Genomic DNA, 26,296 nt, shown 5'->3' with positions numbered 1-26,296 from the left:
ACAGAGGAAGTAGGCAATGAGGCAAGACTGGGACAGTGGGATTCTACCATAATTAGGAAAGACATTTCTGGGACAGTCAGTCAAAAGGTAAAGTTCTTAACTATTACACTACGATCCAAATAAACCCTGCAGATTTAAAGGGAAAAAATGAGCACAGATAACTTACTCCTGAGGGCCTAGTGAGTAAGGTAGGAGGCAGCAGAAGCATGTCTTCATTTTGTCTGGAGAGTGTGCAGTTCCTCCACATTGGCTTGCACTTGATGGCACATACTGTAACTATCCATGAAATCACCAAAGCAGCATTCTGTAGTTGCAACTGCTGGTGGGCATGGGGAGGCGTCAACAGCCTGTATAGAAATTCTGAGAGGATTTGTTTGCTTGTTGAGAAAGGATCTCCCTATGTCACCCAGGCTGGCTGGGCACTCAAGATCCTGGGCACTCAAAATCAGAATTCAGAGGAAGGTTATCTTGGAGACTAGTCTTCAGCAGTGAGAAGATCTGTTCTAAGGGAGGTACATTCCAAAATTGCGAGGCAGGCCGTGAGCAGACAAAGCATCTGGACCCCCCTCCTAGTGGTGGACATGTTTGACACTGGAAGACCCAGTAGTTCACGAGCCTGACTCGAGCGCTGAGCACTGTTGGTTGCCTGAGGTGATTGGCGCCCAGGGTTCCCCTCTGGAGCGTGCGCACATGGCGTTGCTGGGCAACGACAGTCCTGCCAACTGCCTAAGAGGTGGAGGGATGTTAAACCTTGGGGCTTCTCTGTGGGCGCATCCTGGCGAGATTCCCAGACTTGGCTGGCTCTGCATTGGGACTGACAGTGGCTAAGATTGGGCCCTGGAGGAACTGGGTTACTGTGAGCATAGAGGCTGTTAATGGGGAAGGAGTGAAGCAATATAATAAACAAGAGTCTAGGGTGAAGGGCCGTAGTCTGAGCCATGAAGAAGATCTTCAAGGGCCACTTGCCTTGGGGCTTCCTTGGCTTTAGGCATGTCAGCACTGAGAACCAAGAACAATCCAGGTACCTTACTGGGTACATACCTGTGAAGAAGATCCACAAAGCTGCGAGCGTCGGGGACATAACGGAAGTGCAGAGGATGCTCGAATTTGGGCATGTTGACGTGAACATTACAGACCGGAAGAAAAGGTCAGAGGGCACGGGGGGGGGGGTAGCCTCGAACAGGGGTGAGTGAGTGGCAGGCAGCAGGGCTTAAGGAGATGAAACACCACCTTCCTGGTCTTGGCCTCAGGGGAATGGAGAAGGGAGCCTGAATCCTGCTCTCAAGGGGATGCTGGGCTTTCTTCCCACCACAGACTCCTCAGCACCTCAAACCTGCACACCCGGGATGGGTCTGGAGCCTAGGCGTTCTTCATGAGACACAAAGCAAAAACTAAACCTTAGTTCGTTCCCAACCCCCATATAATTCTGCTTTCAGAGCACTTTATTGGCAATTTAAATGCGATTTAACCCGCAAAGTTGAGGTACACAGCGTTTTCTTTAAAGGTGCACATGAAAAAAATTGCTAATGCTATGGGACCCAGGGCAAAAATTCATTCAGTGAAATCCCATATTCATTGTATTTCATGGGAACCAAGGAATACATGTTCTTTCCTGAGGGACCTTACATGGAAGCTGAAAGGAGAAGATAGCTCACTGGTTTTTCTTCACAGTCGGTTATTCAGGGTGGCTCTCTTCACTTCCCACATGCTGATTCGGCAATTAGTTCCTCCAGCCCCAAGCGGTGTAGTTTGATTGAGAGCCGTCTTCATCTCAGGGTTTCATTAGTTGCTTCCTTGATGCTGAAGCGATGGTTCTCTGGAGGCTGTCTCATCTCTGAGACCATCAAAGCCATGGAACTTGCCAGTGTGGTCCCTGCTTCGGGCAGACCTCAGCAATAACAGATTCCAAATCCCCCAGCAGAATCGTCATGGTTTCTGTCACAGTTGTCACCCTTTGAGATAATCCAGGCGTAGCACAAATCCCCAATTGCTCTTTTTTGTTGTTGTTTGTTTTTCCAGACAGGTTTCTCTGTAGCTTTGGAGCCTGTCCTGGACTAGCTCTGTAGACCAGGCTGGCCTCGAACTCACAGAGATTCACCTGCCTCTGCCTCTGGAGTGCTGGGATTACATTTGTGTGCCACCACCGCCCAGCATCCTAATTGGTCTTAATAAAAACCCGGAGCCAGATATTGGAATAAATGCTGAAAGGTCAGAGAGACAAAGGAGCAAGCCACAGGTACTCCTTACCTTGCCAACAAATCAGCCTGGAAGGGGGCGGAACTCCTGTCTCTGCATGCCTTATATTCCTCTCTCGTCCCAGCCATATCACTTCCTGTTTCCTCCTCCCTGGGATTAAAGGCTGTGCCACCAGGGCCTGGCCTCTATGGTTAACTTGTCACTAGCCCTGCACTCTGATCTCCAGGAAAGCTTTTTTTGTTAGAGCACAAACCAAATATCACCACATCCAGGTTTGACTGTGCTCTGTTCCCAGCACTGCTAAGTGTGGTGATATTTTATTTGTGCTGAAATGTGGTGATATTTTACTTGTGCGTTAATACATAACGTTTGCCTGGAGATCGGAGGAAAGAGCCAGCCATTTTAAGTAAACAAAGAAGTCTGGCAGCAGTAGCACATGCCCTTAATCCTATCCCTTAGCAGGCAGATCTCTGTGTGTGCAAGGCCACACTGGAAACAGCCAAGGGTGGTGACACATGCCTTTAATCCCATTGCCAACCATAGAGTTCTGGAGGCCTGTACAGACAGGAAGTGACAGAGCTGACCAGGAAGAGAAAGTGATGTACTAGACAGAGAGCATATCAGAGGGCAGAACAGCAAGGCATATAGACGTGGGTAGACAGGAAGTTGCTCTCTTTGGAAGCTGTGGAGTTGGTAAGGTAAGGTTGGCTGGTGGCTTTCCCAATTTCCCTGACCTCTCTAAGGCTTTCCACCCCTATATTTGGCTCTGTGTTTTTTATTTAATAAGACCATTTGGAAATTCGTCTACAGCTAAGTAGAAAGAAAGAAATTCCAGTAGGCTACTCTACTTCAGAGGAGAAGTGGGTGCAGTCCCTGCACAGCTGCCTCGTTGTACCACTGTGCAGTAGCTCTTTGGCCCCCCCTCTCTCTCACAGGACTGCTCTGCACTACGCCTGTGCTCATGGCCAGTCAGAAATGGTGTCCCTCTTGCTGTGGTACGACTGCAACATTGAAGCCCGAGACTGTGAGGACAGCACAGCTCTGATCAAGGTAATTACGAGCCAACAGGTAGAGCAGTGGCTGGATTAGTCTAACTCCCGGACCTTCTGGTGTGGGAAGCTTGCACCCCATCACGTGGGTAGGCAGACATAGGCCCTGTATCCTGCCTCACTGGGGGCAGAGGCATGAGGGCTATGACGCCCCACATGCCTGGGACGTGTAAGTTTCATTCCAGCCTGGAATATATGAGAAAGCACAGTCAAATTATTTTTTTTAAAAACTTGAATAGGAATGATTTTCTGGCACTTAAGTGTAACTATGTGGTGAAACTTGTGGGAAGAGTATTGTGAATTTCTTTGACAGTCTCTTCCCTTGGGACAATCCTGCAGGCAACACAACGCCAGCATGAGGAATGTGTCAAGATTCTACTGGACAATGGCGCTGACTCAAATGCCATCGACACCTATCAGAACACTGCCCTGCACTACTCGGTCTACAACAACGACACCGCCATCGCTTCCAGACTCCTGGCATTCAACGCAGACACTGAAATCAAGGCAAAGGTAGCAAACACCCAACTTTATCTCTCAAGTACCTTAAAGGTGTTTCCCTGGAACCATTCCCACATGCAGAAGCTGATGCGAGCATTCCTTGACTAAACATGGTTTGGAAGAAGTTGACAAAGGAAGTTTTATAGCACATACCTTTATTTTATGTATCCATAAAAATATTTGAGAAGACGGTCTTAATATAAGTTAAGAGATGCATGCTTTTCAAATATGTCACCAACGGTTTCTTTTTTAATTGTCTTAGGGTTTCTATTGCTGTGAAGAGACACCATGTCTTATAAAGGACAACATTTAATTGAGGTGGTGACTTACAGTTTCAGAGGTGTAGTCTGTTATTATCACGGTGGGATATGGTGGCGTGCAGGCAGACATGGTGCTTTCGAAGGAGTTGGTGGGCAACAGAAAATGAACAAATGTCACTAGACATAGCTTGAATATTTAAGACCTCTGTCTTAGGTTGGTGAGCGCCCCCCAGGAATTACCGGTCTCTGAATACTCATTATCATACAGGCTCAATTGTGTGAGAGCTGCAGAGTTGACTGTTGCCAAAGATCTCTAAGTGGCACTGGGCTTGCAATCTGTGTGTTCAACACAGAAAAGACCAAAAGAAGTCTTAATCCACCCATAGCCGGTAGGTTAAAGGCAACTGAACCATTCCCTTCCTTAACAAGTTTTACTGCAAATTGGAGACCTTCTAAGATGGTATCCTGAGAGCAAGTGGAACTAGAGTTTGCAAATTTATAGCTTTCATGGCCAATTGAAATGTATATAACTATTGATTTCAATTTGTCATGCCCAATAGAATGAAAGATTAATTAACTGTGGTAGCTACTTTTGCTGCCAGGGTCCCCACTGTGCTAGCTGTAGTAACCAATTATGAAATGGCAATCCCTGAAACAGTAATAGCAGTGGTCGTCACTGTTATACCAGCAACAACGGCAGCAGCGATGTCAGATTCTCTTCTGGAGCATGTGGGTATCCATTGGCATGGACGCAACACCAGGAACATGAACCGCTAAGGCCCATTATTCTTGATCCCAGCACACCCCAAACTGGCAGCTCTTAATTTGTGATGTTTCATTGAGGGTTGCTCAGTAATTGAGTAAAACCAGATCTTATTATAAGCAACAGTCATCCTAAGGTCCTCCATGTCATATATATATAGCCTTATGGTTCTGTGGGTTGCAGTCTGATTGTTTTTTGCTTTATATCTAGAATTCACTTATGAGTGAGTACATACCATGTTTGTCCTTCTGAGTTTGGGTTACCTCACTCAGGATGATTTTTTTCTAGTTCTATCCATTTGCCTGCAAATTTCATGCTGTCATTGTTTTCTCTGCTGAGTAGTACTCCATTGTGTATATATACCACATTTTCTTAATCCATTCTTCAGTTGATGGGCATCTAGGTTGTTTTCAGGTTCTGGCTATTATGAATAATGCTGCTATGAACATAGTTGAGTGTGTATCTTTGTGGTATGGTTGAGCATTCCTTGGGTATATGACTGGGCAGTATCTTGATGAAACCTTAAAGCTTGCCTCTACAGTGACACACTTTCTCCAACAAGACCACTCCTACTCCAAGAAAGCCACACTTCCTAACCACTCCCTTTGGGAACCATTTCCTTCAAACCACCACAGTTGGTAAAACATGTTTTTAATGAAAGGAAAATATTTTTTGTGTAAAAACTCCCTTTCTCCATGATCATTTAGACACATAGAGCAAAACTCAAAGACTGGAGTCAAGGGGACCCAGAAACCGCTGTCCACACCTAAGCATTAGGAGGCTTTTGCATAGGCTTAGGACTCAGGGGCACATGCAGGCTGGCTCAGGGGTGGTGATAGGGAAAACTGCAGGGAAGATCAGCTGAATCCCACTTCCTGTGAGCCTATGGACAAGACATCACTTATATAAAACGTCCATGTGTTCTCCAGCTTGTTAGGGACACCTGGGCACTTCATCATGTCACTGAATTTTCATCTGTGTGCACTGAAGTTTGCATCAGCATAGCATTAACAAGATTTCATGGTTTCCAACATTGTTTCTATGAATGAATAAAGATAATATATACCTGTACTTTGTTAATCTCTTAGAAATAACTATGGTGTCTAAGATAAAACTATAACGACAGAGAAGTTTAAATAGTGCACTTTCAGGGGTCCTGTGTTCCAGTTCTGTGTGAGGTCAAATGAACCGGACTTTCTACTGGCCAACCTTTCACCCTGTACTGAGTGATTAAACTCCATCAGAGGCCTACAGATTTTAATGCAGTTTAGTGGCCCATGTTAGAGGAGCATCACATGACTTTGGAAGGATCAAATGTGTCTTTCCTGTGACTTGGTGGAAATGTATTATTGGAACACTCTAAACAATGTGTTATATTCTTCGACAAGTAGGAATTATTAAAAATACAGACGATCTCTTCCTGCAGGGTCGGTAACACAGAGCCCTGCAGGGTTCTCCAAACGCGATCACAGTGTTGTCTGCTGGGCTGGTTTTTTTGAAGAGTAAAAACTGCTGCAGAGAGGATAATCTTAATCCATTCAAGAAAAGTTCTTTGATCCTTTGTCACTACACCCCCTGGCACTGTGAGGACAGCCCCCATCCTTGGGCAGCTCTTGACTTACTCCACACAGCCAGCTGTTCATGATGTGCGCCGTCCTGACAGGAACAGTTCTAGGGTTCTGTTGCTCTGACGAAACACCAGGACCAGAAAGCAAATTGGGGAGGAAAGGGTTTGTTTGACTCACACGTCAGCATTGCTGTTCGTGACTGAAGGAAGTCAGGTCAGGAACTCAGACAGGGCAGGATCCCAGAGGCAGGAGCTGATGCAGAGGCCACGGAGGGGAGCTGCTTACTGGCTTGCCGCTATGGCTTCTTCAGTCCACCTTCTTCTAGAACCAAGGACCAGCAGCCCAGGGATGGCACCACTCACGTTGGGCCAGGCCCTCCCCCTTTGACCACTAATTGAGAAAATGCCTTACAGCTGCATCTCATGGAGGCTCCTTCCTGAGTGAGTTGTAAATTTTTTTTGTTTTCACAGAATGGCTACACGCCCCTTATACTCGCTGTGCTAGAAAACAGAGAGGAGATGGTGGAACTGTTGTTACAGGCCGCGGCCAATATAAACGCCCTGGATAACTGCAAGAGGTATCTCTCAAAACTCTTCCAAATCCTTCCGACGTTCTGGTCATTTAAAACATCACCAAATTTCTAAGAATTTCACTTATGCTTATAGGAAACCCATTAAAACAAATGAACACCTTGGTCGGTCTGTCTGTCTGTCTGTCTGTCTCTCTCTCTCTCACACACACACACACACAAAGTGCAGGGCTCACATCTTTTAATACTGACTGATCTTTGTTACTTGAGTTGATTTTTTTAAGTCATGCGATTTTTATATTAACTAAAATAGTTCATATATATTAGTCTTATTTTTAGAAGTGTAGACTGCTACTTTAAGATTCCAATGAAATTCTTAACAATTTTACAGTACCCCCACCTCCATCTCTTGTATACATTTCCTTTTAAAATACTATATTAGTGAGAACTACTTTTGAAAATCACCTTGTATCTTTGATGGCTCTTTGCTTTAAGTTGCTTTGTTTGAAGAATATCGCCATCAGATTACCTCTAAATGACTATATATCATTAGATATTGCTCAGTGTCTCCCCATCCTTCTATGATTTATGTTGATGTGTTCAGCTATTCACTAGTCTGACCAAGTACAGAGAAGTCGTTTAATAGAGGAAAGATTTATTTTGATTCACAGGTTCCAATCCACAGTGGGCTAGACTTATCTTGGAGCCAGAGGGAAGGTAGACTATGACAGGAAGTGGGGGTATGCGGTATCTGGGATCTCACGAATGAATGACTACAGTGATGATGTTAGTACCCGTGTAATCCAGTCACCTCACTGGCACAACCAGCTCGAGCCAGTTACCTGATGCTTAAAACTGCAATAGGCCGGGGGGGCGGTGGCGCACGCCTGTAATCCCAGCACTTGGGAGACAGAGGCAGGTGGATCTCTGTGAGTTCGAGGCCAGCCTGGTCTACAGAGGGAGTTCCAGGACAGCCTCCAAAGCTACACAGAAACCCTGTCTCAAAAAACCAACAAAACAAAACAAAACAAAACAACCCAAAAACCTGCAATAGACGTTTACTCATTGAACTGGCGTGTCCAGAGGAATGAATCTAGTGAAAGTGAGTTAGAGGAGTCTGATAAAGGGTGACTTGGCTTCCTTCACACAAGACTGGGTTTATGTGTGCCTTTCTGATTAATGCTGGACCTCAGGAATATTGCTTGTCACCAAACATTTTCTGATAGGAGAATAAGGATGCTGTTCCTTTTTAATCATTTAAGAACATTTATCTTATTTGTATGTAGGGATGTTTTGCTTGTATGTATGTATGTATGTACACCATTTGTCTGCCTGGTGCTCGTAGAGACAGAAGGAGGGCATCAGATCCCCTGGAACTGGGGTCACAGACAGTTGTGATCCACCTGACGTGGGGGCTAGGAACTGAAACTGGGTCTTCTCTACAAGAGCAGTGAGTACTCTTGACTCCTGAGCTGCCTCTCCAGCTTGCCAAGATAAGGAGAATATTCTTGAAGAATGGTTTTCATATCATATATATAGCATTTATATTAGTACCTAGCACAAGGTGGTCAGCCCCATTAACTAAATCAGTTACTAAAAATTATCTTTAATTTTTAAAGATTTGATTTTTTTTATGTTTATGAATGTTTTATCTGCATATATGTCTGTGTACCACATACATGTCTGGTACCCAACGAAATCAGAAGAGGGTGTCAGATCCTCTGAGCTGGAGTTATATAGATGGTTATGAGCTACCATGTGGGTGCTGAGAACCGAACCCAGGTTCTCCACAAGAAGAAACAAGTGCTCTTAACTACTGAGTCATTTCCCCAAGCTGCTATTATCTTTACTACTAATATTTTACATTAATAACTTTTGAAACAATACAAAAGATTTTCCTTATTTGGCCTGTTGCTGGCTATGAATTACAGTATATTACATCAGGCCAGGGAAATAATGGAAACTTCTTCATTTCTTAATTTCACCCACTTCAGGTAAATGGTCTAGGCACAGACAGTACTGTCCATTGCATGGCATGGATTCTACCGACTACCGCAGCAGCCCAGGAGGGCTCTGCGTTCTTCCTTCTCAGCATTAGAGGTGATAAAGAGAGTGAATGGCATCCCCCAATGCGTTTGTCTGCTCTTACCTGCTAATGGCCACTGTAACACACAGGCAAGAGAGGAACTTGAATAGTTGTTCACATGACTTTATTAAAGAGTGTCAGGAAGCCTAGTGTGGTGGCACTTGCCTGGTCTACCGAGTGAGGACCAGGACAGCCAGGGCTATGTAGAGAGATCCTGTCTCAAAAATAAACAAACAAGCAAACAAACAAAGCATGTCATCATGACATTACATTTGTTCTTTTAGGTCCCCCCTCATACATGCTGTGAGAGCTCAGTTCAAAAATATGATCAGCCTTCTTCTCCAGCAAGGTGCTGATGTATCTTTGATGGATGTCTATGGAGCGACTGCACAAAGTTACACCGTTTTTGAAACCTTTCAAGTGTAAGTGTTCATATTACAATACTGGTTAACTTCAAATTGATATTTTTAGTGGTTATAACCATCCCTTACTTATATATGCAATGAGATTTCACAGTCCAGTCTGGAAAATCTTTGGCCGTGAGTTCATTGACTTCACAGACCAGAAACAAAACTGAGCAAAGCCCTCGGCTGGGTTGGGTGGCGACAGGTGCAGAGTTCTGTGTCTTAGGACTTTTACCTTGACAATGCTGGTACTTGAGCTGGGATTCTCATAAGCTAGGTCTAGTCTACCACTGGGGTGCGCTCCAGCCCCTGTCTCAGGATCAGAGCACTACCCTTTCATTCCAATTATAAGACCCACACAAGGGATATAACTAGAGTCCCCGCTCTAAGTGTCTAACTGCTTATTTGGGTTTTTAATATCAAATTTAGCAGAAAATGTGGTTATCTTCTCATGAGTTGTCTCCTTCAACACCGTTCTTTTTTTTTTTTTTTTAATTATTTTTATGTGTATGGGTGTTTTGCCTATATGTGTATGTCTATGACTCTCTTGTATGACTGATGCCTGCAGAGGTCATTAGAGGGCGTCTGGTGGTCTGGAACCGGAGTTACACACAGTTGTGAGCTGCCAGGTGACTGTTAGAATAAAATCTGGGTCCTCTGCAAAAGCAGCCGGTGCTCCTCAACCACTGAGCCCGCTCTCCAGCCCCTGGCTTTTAGAGTTTTTTTAATGTTTGACTCTTTCTGGGAAGACATGCCCAAAAACAAGCTACAGACTTCCCTTTGACTTTTCTACATTCAGACTTCCGGTTGTTTTTAAGAGTTTTCTTAGCTGAGTTAATTCAGGTAGCAAAAGCTACAAGAACCAGTCATCGACTCCTCAGCTCATCCTTAAAGAGACATTTGTGCACATAGATTATCCTCAGGGCCTAGCTGTGCATTGGCTGCTGCTCTTGGCCGTGGCATCCGAGGGAGTGTCCCTTGGACATTCCTTAGGCCGAAAGAGGCAGAAGCAGCAAGAGGAACCTGCAGGCTTGATAGTTTCACAAGTTGGCATAGAAACGAAAACTGCCATATAGCGGACTGTGGTGGCGCACACCTCTAATCTCCCAGCACTCAGGGCAGAGGCAGGTGGATCTCTGTGAATTTGGGGTCAGTCTGGACAATATAGAGTTCCAGGACAGCCAAGGATATATAGTTAGACTGTCTTAAGAAAGAAAGAAAAGAAAAGAAAAAGAAAGAAAGAAAAGAGGCTGAGAGCTGACTCAGCAGTTAAGAATACATCCTGAGGGTTGACTCAGCAGTTAAGAATGCATTGTGAGAGCTGACTCAGTTAAGAATGCATCCTGAGAGCTGACTCGGCAGTCAAGAATACATCCTGAGGGTTGACTCGGCAGTTAAGAATGCATCCTGAGAGCTGACTCAGCAGTCAAGAATACATCCTGAGGGTTGACTCAGCAGTTAAGAATGCATCCTGAGGGTTGACTCAGCAGTTAAGAATGCATCCTGAGAGCTGACTCAGCAGTCAAGAATGCATTGTGAGAGCTGACTCAGCAGTTAAGAATGCATCCTGAGAGCTGACTCAGCAGTTAAGAATGCATCCTGAGAGCTGACTCAGCAGTTAAGAATGCATCCTGAGAGCTGACTCAGCAGTCAAGAATACATCCTGAGAGCTGACTCGGCAGTTAAGAATACATCCTGAGGGTTGACTCAGCAGTCAAGAATGCATCCTGAGAGCTGACTCGGCAGTTAAGAATGCATCCTGAGAGCTGACTCGGCAGTTAAGAATGCATCCTGAGAGCTGACTCAGCAGTTAAGAATGCATCCTGCTCTTGAGGAGCAGCTGAGTCTGATGTAGCTATGAGCTACACTCCAAGCAGCTCACAACTACTGTAACTAGCTTCAGGGACTCTGATGTTCTTGTTGGACCTTTATGGGCACTTAACGCTCACATCATGTATCCCTCTGCAACATAATTTAAAACTAAAATTTAAAAAGTCTTTTAAAATGCCATTTAATATCTAGATGGCGGCCAGGTGGCAGTGGCACAGGCCTTTAATCCCAGCACTCAGGAGGAAGAGGCAGGTGGATCTCAAGAGTTGGAGGTCAGCCTGGTCTACAGAGTGAGTTCCTGGACAGCCAGGGAACCCTGTCTCAAATAAACCAAAGCAAACCAAACAAAAACAAAAACTAGATGGCTTACTTTCCTTAGGACTTAAAAAAAAAAATCAAACTCAAACTCATTTCTCACTGTAGTTTTTACTCTGTAGGCTTTCCAAAGGACCAAGTTCCAGTCATCTTGAGCCTACATCAGAAATGGATGAACATAATTTTGATGCCAAGGTAAAAAAAACTCACTTGTGATGCTGACTTTTTGATCTGGGGCTTTGGGGATTTAGCTCAGTGGTGGGGTGCTTTCCTAGCTAGTACAAGGGCTAGATTTGGTCCTCAGCTACTCCGAGGGAGGAAATGTGCTCTGAATTTGTTTTCCTTCCTTTCTTTATTTTTCCCTCCCTCCCTCTCTCTTTCCCTTCTTTCTTTCTTTCTTTCTTTCTTTCTTTCTTTCTTTCTTTCTTTCTACTCTAATAGCAAAATTGAAGTTAAGAAAAAGCTTTAACAGATTTTTATGCACAAGCATTAAGGCAAAGAGGGGCTCAGTTAGGAAAAGGAACAATATTCTGAAAACATTTGTGTGAGCTTTTCAATGAAGAGTAATATTTATTTGTTTTATAAATAGCCCTATATATAATCTTGGTGGCTTTTGAGGTAACATTGTTCAGGGGTTTGATGTGCTGGTTGGTTTTTGTCAATTTGACACAAGCCTAGACTTATCTGGGAAGAGAGAATTTTAATTGAGAAAATGCCTCCCTAAGATCACCGGTAGGCAAGTCTGTGGGGCATTTTCCTGATTGATGATTGATGTGGGAGGGCCCAGCCCATTGTGGGTAATGCTACCTCTGAGCAAGTGGTCCTGGGGTATGTAAGAAAATGAAGGGAGCATGCCAGGATGAGCAAGCTAGCAAGCAGCATTCTTCCATGGTCTCAACTTCAGTTCCTGCCTCCTGGTCCTGGACTCCTGCCCTGGCTTCCCTGGAAGCTGTAAGATGAACTTTCCTCTCCAAGTTGACTCTGGTCTTGGTGTATTTTTTACAGCAAAAGAAACCCTAAGTAAGGCAGTTGGAAAGGAACATTTTCCCCATCTTTTGTAAATGAGATCTTAAGCGAATGGCTCCTGAGTATGAACTGGGCAGTATTTGAAGCTGATAAGAAAACACCCTAAGTCACAAGGTCAAAGCAAACCCTACTGTATGAGGTCACAGGGAGTTGACAAATATACTTTGACCTTAAATGAAGTTCATGAAACAGAGTTGCAGGTTAACAGCTGGGATACAGCAAATATAAGCTGGAAACTCACATCTGCTTAGTGCTGGAGGCCATGAGAATATACAGCAGATGGCAACTGATAGTTCAGGTGTCCACCCACCAAATGAATAACCCTCTGATGGAGGAATCTCATCAGGCAAGGCTTACAGGACCACAGACTCTGAAAACCGGTTTCTTCTGTCTGTAATTTTTCTTATGTGCCATTATATTTCTTCCCTAAAAACAGCTATGGGTATTTTTCTCACTGGCTGTGTGTTTATCTCATGTTTATATTCCATCTATTGGGCATGCATATAGCTGTGGATGGTCAGGAAGATGATTTCTGCTTAAGCTGTATAATTTTGATGAATAGAAATAATGCTAGGATATTTTTCATTACTTAGACTGACATAGGAAAGTAAGAGTATTCTCAGTCACAAAGACAGCTAATTTTTGGCTTCAGAGCAAATTCAAAACAGACTAGCTGCCCTGTAACTAAAATACACTAGGACAAGTTCCCAGGTGTTTATTGCTGAATCAAGGTCAGACATGAAACAACCTTGGGAGATATAACTCATTGCAGCAATTGGCTTTCTTTCTTTCTTTTTTTTTTCTTTCTTTTGGAGCTTTATTGGGAGAGAAAGGGAGAGAGAGAGATAAGCAATTGACTTTCTGCATGTACTTCTAACCTCAGTTTATGATACAAGGCTTAAGGTTCAGCCAACTAACTGTTATTGTTTAAGTCCCGGATTTCAATGTCATTCTCTGTGATGTCTCTCAGGCTATGTGCAGAGCCCTTTGTGTTACTCACTGGCTGGTCAGTGTGACAACTCTAGCCTGAGAGAAATTGTGTCCTCAGAATGGCTCTGTTTCTTATTCTTTATTCAAGAAGTGCTGTGTGACCCTGAAAATGTGATTCATATTTGTCCAGAGGTTTTGCTGTAGGTAAAGATGAAGGAAGAACTGTAGAGAGATGCGGAGAGTGTATAGAGATATGTGTCATGTAGAGACAGATGGTGAGAGGGCTGTGTAGATGAGATGTACAGCTGTGGCTGTGTGGGGAGAGATGTAACTGTGTGGAGATGTGTGGCTGTGTAGAAGGGAGATGTAGCCAAATGTGTAGACAGAGAAATGTGGGAGATGTGTGGAAAATGTGAGAGATGTAGAAAAAATGTAAAAAGGTGTAGCTGGGTGGAAGAAGGACTGTGGAGAGATGTGGAAAATGTAACTGGAAAATATGTGGAGATATGTATGAGCTGTGTGGAGACAGATGGTGAGAGGGTTGTGTAGATGGTCTCATATATAGCTGTGGCTGTGTGGAGAGAGATTTAACTGTGTGGAGATTTGTAACTGTGCATGAAGCTATATAGAAAAGAAATGTAACTGTATATAGAAATATATGGCTGTGCAGGAGAGAGATGTATGTATGTAAAGAGAGATATGTAGTTGTATGTAAAGAATGAAACTGTGGAGACAGATTTTCAAAGCGGATTTTTCAAGATGAAGTAGAAGAGAAAGTTACCATCAGAAAGTGTGTGCTTCATCCTTATTATCCCTCAGCTAGAATAGTCTAGCCCTCACTGCCTTTGTGGATTTTTTTTGCACACCCTGGAGGTGGTCTTGGAGCAGGCTCCCCAAGGCTGCTATTAGTTTAGGTGTAGGCTTGGGTCATGGTTATTTTAACATTATTATCTGAAGTGTCTACAAAACTCTGTTGCTCTTTATTCAGTCTTCACACTGAATTGATTGTGTTCAGAGCCCTGGGTCAGCAGACTGCCTGGGTCTGCTGTGGATATCGCTCTGTATAAATAAAATGCTGATTGGCTAGTGGCCAGGCAGGAAGTATAGGTGGGACAAGCAGAGAAGAGAATTCTGGGAACAGGAAGGCTGAGTCAGGAGATGCTGTCAGCCACAGCCACGAGTACCAACATGTAAGGTACTGGTAAGCCATGAGCCATGTGGCAAGGTATAGATTTATAGAAATGGGTTAATTTAAGATATAAGAACTAGATAACAAGAAGCCTGCCATGGCCATACAGTTTGTAAGCAATGTAAGTCTCTGTGTGTTTACTTGGTTGGGTCTGAGTGGCTGCAGGACTGGTGGGTGAGAGAGATTTGTCCTGACCGTGGGCCAGGCAGGACTGGAGAAAACTTTAGCTACATGGGTCAGTTGACTACATGGGTCAACTGCCATCAGGAGGTTCCAGACCAGGCCTTCCTTCCCCTTCATTCTGTCAATTTCTCCTGTCTTTGTAGCCTGCCTCAGTCTCCCCTTCTGAGGCTTTTATTCCTCCTTTATATGGATTATATATGAAGTTTCTTCACTGCTAAGTTGGGATGCAGACCTTGTCCACCCAGGGTCTCAAAAATCTTGATCTTGCTGATGTAATAGTGCCTCATAAAGGCTGTGAATCTGGTGAGGAGGCTGTTCTTATTCAGGACATCAAAGTGTGCTGTGCCTGGGCCTGATCAATGCCAAAGGTAACAAGGCATTTTTAGTATGAGGTACCTGATCTCCATGAAGGTTTAATAGGAAACCATAAAACGTAAGGTAGAATCCAACTTAGATTTAATTTGGGTGTGTAAATCACAGAGGACTGAGGATGTTTTGCCCAAGTTGTCAGGAACATCTGCACAGCATTCTAATAACGGCATAAGCTGTCTTATGTACTTCTGCTAGACTCTCAAGGGCTTTCTGGATTGAGACCCCTTGATTTGTAAATATTAATGCTTATATCCTGACAGTGTGGCTGAAAAACAAAAATTCCAAGAAGTAATGTAGCATCAGAACAAATTAAAAGAAAACTGCAGGGAAGTTGTAATCATTGCATCTGATTATACCCCCAGTGCCCCGCAAACAACTTAAGCCACAGTGAAGGCATGGCTGTGGATGGAGTTACAGTTGGGCTTGTCTTTGTACCCGAGTTTTCTTCTTGTTTTAGGCTTTGCAGTCTTATGTTTTGCTGATAACTGGCATTGATTGCCCTTAGGCAGTTCTTGAGGCTCTGGAGACACAGAGGGGACAGACTTTATTCTAGAAAAGGCTACCCTAACCTGTTGAGTTCTTTAAGTCTGGGGAGAGTAGGCTACCATGTACTCTTAAGGTGTCAGCAGATGTGTGTATTCTTGGCATGGATGCAGCTGAGTAAAATCTAATTGCATTCCTTTCTGGGAACATCTCTCCTCAGTGGCTGTGAGGAGCAAGTGTGGGCACTGTAGCAGAGACTGAGCAATAGGTTCATGTGAGGTTTGGGGGGTTGCAGATTTTAGTCATTCCCCCCCAAGTCATTAATGAGAGGGATTGCTAAAGTTCTCAGGTAACGTAAATCATGAATGCCTTAATTTTCCATTGGTCTTCATGGGGTGACAGAATCTTGTGTTTCTCTTGAGTTCCCCTGCCATTCTCAGGTCATCTGTACCCTTGGGTGGCCCCTCCACTCTCCACTTCTAGATTAGAATGATTGCATCTAATTCTTGCAGAGATATCAGGGCCATTTTTTTTTTTTTTGTCTTCATCTGTGTGTCTGACAATATCCTATAACTTAGGAGAGATTCTGGATATAACAGCTGATCATTAGGCCATGTCTAGTACAATTCCCAAAGCTGGAGCTGACAGTAACAATTCCTTTAGCTTTAGGAGTTTCCATCAATGTGTTTCTAGATGAGTCTGTTTAATAAGGAGTCCTGGGTTACTAACGAAGGCAAGGAATGAAGTGCACACATTGGAAAGAAAATTGGCATTTTCCCTTGTCATGTCAAGAGTTCTCCAAGGACCCTCAGTGGTCCTTGCAGTCATTCAGAAATGAGCATCACCAGAGAAACGTGGACAGCTTCAGATTTTCAAAAAACATTCTTTAAGTTTATCATCCTTGTGAATGTTAAAGAGTGTGATTTCAGATGATTTATGTTGAATGATTATTATAAATAAATAGGTAACAAATCAAGAAAACATTGTAAATAGGAAAGAAGGCTTAAAGAATATTCTTAGTTTCCTTCAACTCTGATCGTAGACTAGCAATTTAGATGAGCATTTCTTAAGCTTTCTGAATGGCGTCTTCTCTTCATTTAGTACATCTTTTCACCCTGGACATCGTTTTCTAGAAATTCTGATTTCCATTTTTTTTGTCCAAATGGAGTGAGGAGGAACTGTTTTTTTTTTTTTTTTCCTAATTTGTGTTTCTATTAGAAATGTCACAATTTTCAGGTAGTTATAGTTTAAATGAATGTATTTATTATGTGGTGATTACATAAAGGTTAATTAAGGTATAGGAAAAGTACTATTAGTAATATACTAACCAAGATAAGATATTGTTGAAAGACAAATGCCTGGATTTTCCCTAGATGAAATTCATGTAAATTTAAACCATGCAAACAAATTACAACATCTAACAAACAAGCAGGTAAATTTCCCCAGTGTTCCTCTGGGAGCATGGTTGTCAGGTGTTGGTACCAGGGATCCCGAAACCTTAAATACAATTGAATTAAATGAATATTTTCATAACTTCAAGAGGAATTTTGCCATCATTGGAAAGGTCTTAACAGTGTGTGTTCCTGAAGCTTGGTTTCCTTAACTCTAGACATTTGCCACAAACATAGGACAAAAGAGACAGGGAGTCTCAAGATGTGAGTGGGAATGGTAGGTGGTTTGGACCATTAGGGACTGCAAGAACCAACCCCTGGAGGAGCTATTGGCTGGTTCCTCTAACTAACTGCCGGAGGCCCTGGGAGTATAAAGCAGGTGACAGCTAGTATTCAACAGGTTGACCCACCAGACAAATAACTGATGGGAGCCCCACTTGGCAAGGACCATGGTGACTGGTTGTTTTTATCTGTAATTTTTCTCATGTGCCACTACATTTTGTCCCTAAAAACAGTATGGGTATTTTTTCTACTGCTTGTATGTTTATCTCATGAAAATATCCCATCTTTGGGCACACATAATAGCTGTGGATGGTCAGGAAGATGATTTCTACTTAAGCTATATAATTTTAATGAATAAAAATAATACCAGAACAAAGACAGCTTTTTACACATTTAACTGATTTTAGACTTTAGAGCAAATCCAAAATAGACTAGTTGTCCCTGGAGGCAAATTGCACAAGGGCAAGTTTCCGTGTGTCTGTTTCTTGAAAAGAGCCTGTCAGATAACATTAAGACATAAACTCCCTGCAGCAATTGACTTTCTGCTCGTATTCTTAACCTCAAGGTTGAGCCAACTAACTCTTTATTAAGTCCTGAATTTCAATGTCACTCTCTGTCTGGGAATGATAACCATGGTCTGGCCTCTATGGTTAACTAGTGGCTAGCTCTGCCCTCTGATCTCCAGGCCAGCTTTATTTGTCAGAACACAAACAATCACACAACAGCTAGTCCCTCAGAGCTATGTGCCTGCTTTTTTCACCATGCCCAGTCAGCTCCATCTCTCAAGTCTGAGAGAAACTGTGTGATTCCTTATGAGTGTCAGAATGGCTCTGTCTCTTATTGTTTACTCAAGAAATGCTTTGTGACCCTGAAAATGTAACTCATATTTTTCCAGAGTTTTTTGCTGTGGAGACAGAAATGTATGTAGGTCAGAAATGTGTGTGTAGAGGAGAGTGAGTGAGTAAGTGAGTAAAGAGTGAGTGAATGATGTAGTGGTATGTGAAGGAATGTAGCATAGAGAGAAGAAATGTGTATAGAAGAGAGATGTGGGGCTGGAGAGATGGCTCAGCTCTGTTCTTCTGAGGTCCTGAGTTCAATTCCCAGCAACCACATGGTGGCCTCCCAACCATCTGTAATGAGATCTGGCGCCCTCTTCTGGCCTGCAAGGACACATGCAGACAGAACACTGTATACATAATAAATAAATCTCAAAAAATTGTTAAAAAAAAAGACAGATGTGTGTAGAGAGATGTAGAGCTCTGTAGAAAGAGATGTAACTGCGTATAGAGATATGTGGCTGTGCAGGAGAGAGATGTTTGTATGTATGTAAAGAGATATGTAGCTGTATGTAAAGAATATAGCTGTGTGGAGACAGGTTTTCCAGAAAGAGATTTTTTTAAGATGAAGTAGAAGAGAAAGTTACCACCAGAAAGTGTGTGTTTCCTTATTTACCCCTCAGATAGAAAAGTCTAGCCCTCACTGCATTCATGGATTTTTTTTTTCACTCTGGAGGCAGTCTTGGAGCAGGATCTCCAAAAGGCCACCAGCTCTTGGCTGGCTCCTCTAACTAACAGCCTGCTGAAGCACATGGGCTAACATGGTGGTCTCATCCAGAAGGGAACACTGTAGAGGCCAGGCTCTCACTGCCTTGTTACAACCGCAAGAATCTGTCATCAACCTTGGGCGGCAAGCCACAGCAGGCAAGGGGTGGCCACCCCTGAGGAACAGATGTAGTGACCATGTAGGGATGTCCTTGTCAACAGGACTGACGAGGAAGAAGCTGTCTCTGAGGCTTGCCAGTTGCTTTCCTGTTGACTAGATATGAACTTAAAATAGTTTTTTTTTCTTCTGCACAATGCATAGTTTTGTAATGTTCTCAAACACTTTGGGACAGAAATTGAGAAAGCCTGCTCTAGCAGTGAAGAGCTCTATGAATTCAATAAATATTCCATCTAAATCCTAGAGTTTTAGTCTGTGGAAGCAAAGAGCCCCAGCTCAGCAAGCACCTATTGTAAATGGAAACAAGCATCATGATAAATGCTTTAAATGTGATGGAAGCAAAGGTCTCAGAAACAGGGGAGGCATGATAGGAGTTCAGGAGGAGCCTGTGTGGTGCTGGTCAGCAAGGGGGCCTTTCACAGTAGCGGCAGCATCTAGGGGAGGAGGGGCCATTTATCTACCCTGTGCCCCATGCTCTAGTCACCGGTCCATTCCTAAGATGCCAGTGCAGCTAGGAAATATGTAACTTGTTGAGTTCTTGGCTTTTTCTCTTTTTTTAACAGGATGACTGCACACCCTGCACACACCCCATGCAGGACAGGGAAAGAATGGAACAGTTGCCAGCAAAGGAAGAGGAAAACACAGACACAGTGGACCAACTGGGGAGGTATAGCTGCTTGTACATTCCTTTAGTTAACACAAGCTCAAGGGGGGTAGGGGATGGTCGCTGTGACTCAGTCATGTTAAACTGATAAGAAGAAAGTAATTTGCAAGTATTGGTAGTTACTGAAAACCAAATCAACAAAGCATAGGTTAATGATAACAGCAATTATTTATTTATGCTCCCTTTAAAACTGCCTGATATTTGCCATTTGCAGCCTGACTGGTCATATGAGCTCAGACTGGTGAAACGGGATTCCAAGAGTTGCACTGGTTGTTAAAGAACAGATGTGCATTGACCCTTTGATTCAGCATTGAACTTCAGCTCTGTGTTTCATTTCCTTGACTTCTGTCACAGGCATACTGCTACAGGTGTCATATTAAATATGAATTAGAGTTTAAATGATCTGGGATGTCTATGCTTAAAGTTATTTTTTAAAAAACGTCAACACTATATTGTTTGTGAGTGGCTATCAGTTGAGGTCATTCAATTAGATTAGGTTTTCCTTTACTTTCCCCTCTGAGGTGTGTTTGTGAGGAGAAAATCCTTTGACTGGATAAAAAAGCCATAGGTATGTGATATTAGTTTAGGTCCTAGCTTCCCCATTTGCTGGGTTTATAACTATTTCCTGACACAGGAGTGTGCTGCATACTAGTAGGTGCTGCAAGAAGCCATTGCTTCATTCAGTGCTGACTTCCAGATTATCAGTGCCGTTCACTTAACCACTCTATTTTTTTTTTTTTTTTTTTTGGTTTTTCTAGACAGGGTTTCCCTGTGTAGCTTTGAGCCTTTCCTGGAACTCACTCTGTAGCCCAGGCTGGCCTCGAACTCACAGAGATCCGCCTGCCTCTGCCTCCTAAGTGCTGGGATTAAAGGCGTGTACCACCACTGCCCAGCCTCTTTAAGTTTTTTAAAAATTCATTTTACACACCAACCACAGATCCCTATTACTGGTTTTTATGCAAATATCTTTTACTTCTTTAATCTTTACCTCTAACCATGCAAATGAAAGACTTGTATAATAAAAACTTCAAGACATTGAAGAAATTGAAGAGACATCAGAAGATGGAAAGATCTCCCATGCTCATTCATCAATAAAATCAATATCATGAAAATGGTCATCCTACCAAAAGCAATCTACAGATTCAACACAATCCTCATCCAATTCTAACACAGTTCTTCACAGAAACTGAAAAAACAATTTTCAACTTCAGATGAAAACACACACACACACACACACACACACACACACACACACACACACACAAAACAGGATTGCTAAAACAATTTTGAATAATAAAGAACTGCTGAATATAGCTGGAATCTTAAAAGTTCTTATTAATAAAATGAAACCTGAGGCCAGTTATTGGGGTGAATGCTGGAAGATCAGAGAAGCAGAACAAGCCACAGCTACCTCACCTTGCCAGTTCAACTGATCCTGTTTCCTCAGACTGGAAGCCTCCGAGTCCTTATCCAGAATGGGTCTCAGCTGAACTGTTGCTCAAAAGCCTAAAAGCTTAACCAGCCAAATGCTTCTAGTTTCTGGTCCTCACACCTTATATACCTTTTTGCTTTCTGCCATCACTTCTTGGGATGTCAGTTACCATGCCTGGCTGTTTCCAATGTGGCCTTGAACTCACAGAGATCCAGACAGATTTCTGACTCTGGAATGCTAGGATTAAAGATGTGTGCTACCACTGCCTATCCTCTGTTTAATATTGTGGTTGTTCTGTTCTCTGACCCCAGATAAGTTTATTAGGATGCACAATATTTTGGGGAACACAATACCACCACAGCTGAAGGTATCACCATCCCAGATTTCAAGTTGTACTACGAGATACAGTAAAAAAAATAATATGGCATTTGCATTAAAACAGACATGTTGATCAATGGAATTGGATCAAGGAAACAGACATAAGTCCACTCACCTGAGTTTTGACAAAACCAAAACTACACACTGGGGAACAGACAGCACTTTCAACAGATGGTTCTGGTCAAACTGAATGGCTGTATGTAGAATAACACAACTCGATATCTATCACCCTGCACAAAACTCCAAATGGATGAGGACCTCAGCATAAGGCCAGACACGTGATTCTGGTAAGAGAGAAAGTGGGAAATAGTCTTGAACGCAGTGGCACAGGAGACACCTTCCTGAACAGAACATTGACAGCACAGGCACTAAGATCAACAATTAATAAACAGGACCTCATGACACTGAAAGGTTCTGTAAGGCAAAGAACACTGTCAGTCACACAAAGTGGCAGGCTAAAGAACAGGGTGGGGGAGAAATCTCTACCAACTACATGTCTGATAAAAGGCTAACATCTAAAAGATATAAAGAACTAAAAAACAAACAAACAAAACACCTTGGCATCAAGAAAACAAATAACCCAAGTTAAAAATAGGTGCAGAGCAATGCAGAGACTTCTCAAAAGATGAAACACAAACAGCTGAGAAGCATTTAAAGAAATGTTCAACATCCATACTCATCAGGGAAATACAAATTCAAACTACTTTGAGATTCATTCTTAATCAGGATGGCTAAGGTCATAAAACAGATGATAGCTGGTGCAGGCAAAGATGTGGGGAAAGGGGACATTTATTTATTGCTAGTGGGAGTGAAAACTTCTACGGCCACTGAGGAAACTGGTGTGGCAGTTGCTCAGGAAGCTGGGATCTGCCTCCAGATTCAGATAAACCACTCTTAGGCATACACTCAAAGGACTCATATCCTACTCTACAGATACTTGCTCATCCGTGCCCATTGCTGTTATATTCACAACAATCAGGAAATGAAAACAACCCAAATGTCCTTCAGCCGATGAATGAACAATGAAAACATGGTCCATTCTGTGGAATACTATCCTGCTGGAAATAAAAATGAAATTGCGGACTTTGTAGGTAAGTGGATGGAACTAGGAAAGACCATATTGAGTGAGGTAATCTAGACCCAGAAAGATAAATGTCATGTTTCCTCTTATTAGAGGCGCCTAGTTCCAAATCTTCAGATGTTGAGTTCATAGCCTGTAGTAACTACAGAAACAAGGACAGTAAAACAGACCATCCCCAGGAAGGGGCTTTGGGGAGGAAAGTGAGAGGAATAGCAGGATTCGTGTGCACTCATAGGGAGCAGCGAAAGGAGGGCTTCTTCCAGGAGGGGGAAGGTGACAATACAGAAGAATGTCTAAAAAGGCCACAAGGAATGATTCTACTAATGATTTACAAAACAACAACAACAACAACAACAAAACAAAACCAAAAAAAACCCCTATAATACATATAATTCAGTATATAAATACACAGTTTTAAAGAACTTTTCTTATCTGGGTTGATGGTGCACCCTCCAAGAGCCAAAGTCTACCAACCAAGAACTCCAATACCAGACATGAGAAGCCCTCTTTTGAGTTGTTAGCCAGGGATGTCCAAGAAAATCCCCAAACATAGTTTATGACTGTTGTCCCTGGTTGTCCCCCAGAGGTGGAAGATAAGTCCTTCTTACTGAAGACACCCTGCACTTCAGAATCAGAGCTCAGGGATCCTCGAGCTAGAACTGACCGAAAGCCCCCTCCCTTAGCAACACTTTCACAAAACTAGAAGGCACTATGCAAGCTTCCACAGGAGAGAGAGAACCAACAGTCCTACCCAGCTATGATGCCTGTGAGTCATGTCGATGACCAGCATGGCATAATAATCTTAGTGATGCAGTAGTGCACACATACCCTGGGCTGTGTAACCCACAGCTCTATAATTGAGACCCACTCAAGAGGGAAATCATATCTGGTACTGAAAACCTACTCAATGCTAGTGAAGTTATGAATCTTGGAGAACCTACAACCTCTGCTTTACTAAACCAGCACAGTTCCTGACAACCATATATAAATATTCATCCTTATACCAACAGATAAGTATAGTCTTCATCCCTCATCAAGGACATTTCCCTTTGTAACACTGTAGAAGAGGAAATGGAAAGATTGTTAAGAGCCAGAAGAAGAAGGAGTTTGTGGTGAGATTGTGTCTCCCAGTAAATGCCAGAAGCCACATCCATAAAGTCTCGCCAAAAGGACTGTCCAAACATGAGCTGAATAAGGACAACACCAATGGACATGCTAAAGTGGACGGGAAAAGCCCTTCCCATATGCCCTTATGCTGTCGTGAGCCCTAACCCTCTGAATCCATAAGCCCCATTAAACACTTTCTTTTATAAGTTGCCTTGGTCATGGTGTTTATCACAGCAGTAAAAATAGAATCAGGAGCCAGACTGAACAGCTAGCTAGGTCTCCCAGATGTCACCACACACACAGCACACAAAATCATTGTTCTCCAGATCCCATGCTTTGTGGAATCCACATTAGCCTATTCACCCATGGTGACAGCCTTTGGGGGATTCCTTTGCCATTATAAACCCGAGAGGTTCAGACACCCTTCAGTCTCAGATGGTGGAAGTCTCCATTGTGCCCTTCTCCAAGGCACTTGCCTGATCTGGTCCTTCAAAGGACGCGTTGTACATGGCAATGAATCTCCCAGGGCACTTCCCTGACTGTCGTGTGGAGATAAAGCGTCATTCTGTGGGTGATGTACTGTGTGTCGAGAACTGGGTTAGAGGCTTGGCATGGCAGTGCGTGCTAAAAGATTAAAGACCCCAGCACTCAGAAGGCAAAGGTGGCCAGATCTCTGTGAGTTACAAGCCGGGGCTACAAAGTGAGGTGCTTTCTCAAAATAACCAGTCAGCCGACCAACCAAACCAAACAATGTGGTTAAGTATGAAGGAACACTGGTAGGCGCTCCGACTCTGGTCTTGGCCTGCACAGTTGTAATTCATTAGTGCTATAATTACTGACAATCATGTTAATTAAGGTAAAGAGAATTTATGGTTACAAATGATTATCTTATCTCCTCTGAATTACCTGTCACAAAAATATAACAGGTAGTAACCTGATTTAAGACATCATCTCTGCTAAGTGCAGCCATTTGTTGTTTGGACCTGTGATATAACTCATCTTTGGATTCTAGCTCATTCAACCGTAGAGAACAAGATATACTGGAATTTTATTAATTCTCTGTTCACCTTCTTTAGCATCTCAAATCTTGAAAATTCCTTGATAAAGTAAGCCGGTTAAATTCTGATTTTTTTTTTTTTTTTAGAAGTAGTTAGAACATAAGAAAAGGAACTTGTGTGTTAGGAAAACAGTCTTGAGTACTTTCTATGATGTTAAGCTAATCCAGTTTCTGGTCTGTGCTGCATTATCTTTGGTGATCATTCCATCTACATTTTTACATTTTCTTCTTTGATTGGAAACTTGGGAAGGAACTTTTGGTGTTTAGCCTCATAATACCCATAATTTATAAAATAAGCCTTCAACTATTTAATGTCCTTGCTTAATTTTTTCATATAATTTCTAAAATATTGATTTTGTTTTTCCTTTTATCACACATGGCAAAAGCCAAGTTGCCTTAGAACAACAAGAGAAGGAGCTTGAAATTTGTGAAGACTGCAGTCCAAGTAAGTCCCCTGATGGTGGGTTAACTCGGACCCGACCCCTGTTAAAATAACTAGGAGTGAGAAATACTGACCAAAAAAGAAACGTTTATGAAATCAGCGAGAAGTTGAGTATTTGTGTGCAGGTGTGTGTGTGTTACTCTGTCGTTGACCTAGATCCCTAACCTTCCTTTTATAGTAGATTTTCTGTTCTGGGGAAATACCTAATAAAGCCCAAATATTTGTTTTCCTTAAGTAAAGTGAGAGGGGGAAAACGTTCTCTGATTTCAGAGATCCCATTTGACTTAGTTTCATTTCCTGTTGTTGTGATTAAAAATACCCTGAAAAAAAGCAAATTAGAGGAGAAAGGCTTTATTTTAGCTTATAGGTCCTTCTCAGCAGGGAGTTGGCCACAGCCAGAGCTTGAGATAACTGGTCACATCAGGTCCACGGTTAGAAGAGAGCAGCAGATGAGTGTGTGCTTGTGTTTAGCTCCCTGGTCCACGGTTGCCGAGTTCAGGATCTGTTGCACGGGGAATGGTGCCACCCACGGTGGCAGGGTCTCCCCACCTTAGTTAACAAAGCAAAGGTAATCCCTAGATGTGTCCACAGGACAACCTAATCTAGACAATCCCTCACTGAAATACCTGCGAGGCATTTACCCACCAACCCCACAGCTCCCCGAGTTTTCTTGAGTGGGAGCAGCAGGAAATATTAGATAGAAGGATTTAGATTGTGGAGATAAACAGATAGAAAATACAGGATAGCAGCCTGGAGAGGGCCTGGAACCTATTCCAATGGGCCCCGTCTCTGCCCCAGGGTATTTATAGAGACTCCAAGGGGTGGAGCAAAAGACCTCTCCCCAGCACAGCCAAGTGCAGACCATCTCAGACACCTGCACTCAGGCCTGTGGTCCAGTCATCCTCTATATGTGGACCTGCTGGGTAAAGCCACGAGATGGTCCAATCATCCTCTATATGTGGACCTGCTGGGTAAAGCCACGAGAAAACCTGAAAATGGGCTCCCACAGTTAACCCACCAATGGCATCAAGTTGACAATTAAAAGCCACCATCACAGCC

The 26,296-nt window shown here is 43.0% G+C and overlaps 1 protein-coding gene across 1 annotated transcript in view; it reads left to right on the top strand.

The window, feature by feature from the left end:
* Window positions 1-938: 938 nt before the first annotated feature.
* LOC118592293 (coiled-coil domain-containing protein 144A-like) overlaps window positions 939-26,296 on the top strand; it is a 139,681-nt gene continuing 114,323 nt past the window's right edge. Inside the window, 7 exon segments of the mRNA XM_036201110.1 lie at window positions 939-1,147; window positions 3,132-3,246; window positions 3,585-3,758; window positions 6,808-6,914; window positions 9,237-9,374; window positions 11,624-11,696; window positions 19,640-19,743. Of these exon segments, the coding sequence (XP_036057003.1) occupies window positions 939-1,147; window positions 3,132-3,246; window positions 3,585-3,758; window positions 6,808-6,914; window positions 9,237-9,374; window positions 11,624-11,696; window positions 19,640-19,743 (920 nt within the window).

This window comes from Onychomys torridus, chromosome 10, assembly GCF_903995425.1.
Source record: "Onychomys torridus chromosome 10, mOncTor1.1, whole genome shotgun sequence".
Taxonomy (NCBI): domain Eukaryota; kingdom Metazoa; phylum Chordata; class Mammalia; order Rodentia; family Cricetidae; genus Onychomys; species Onychomys torridus.
This window is presented reverse-complemented; position numbering and strand designations above follow the sequence as displayed.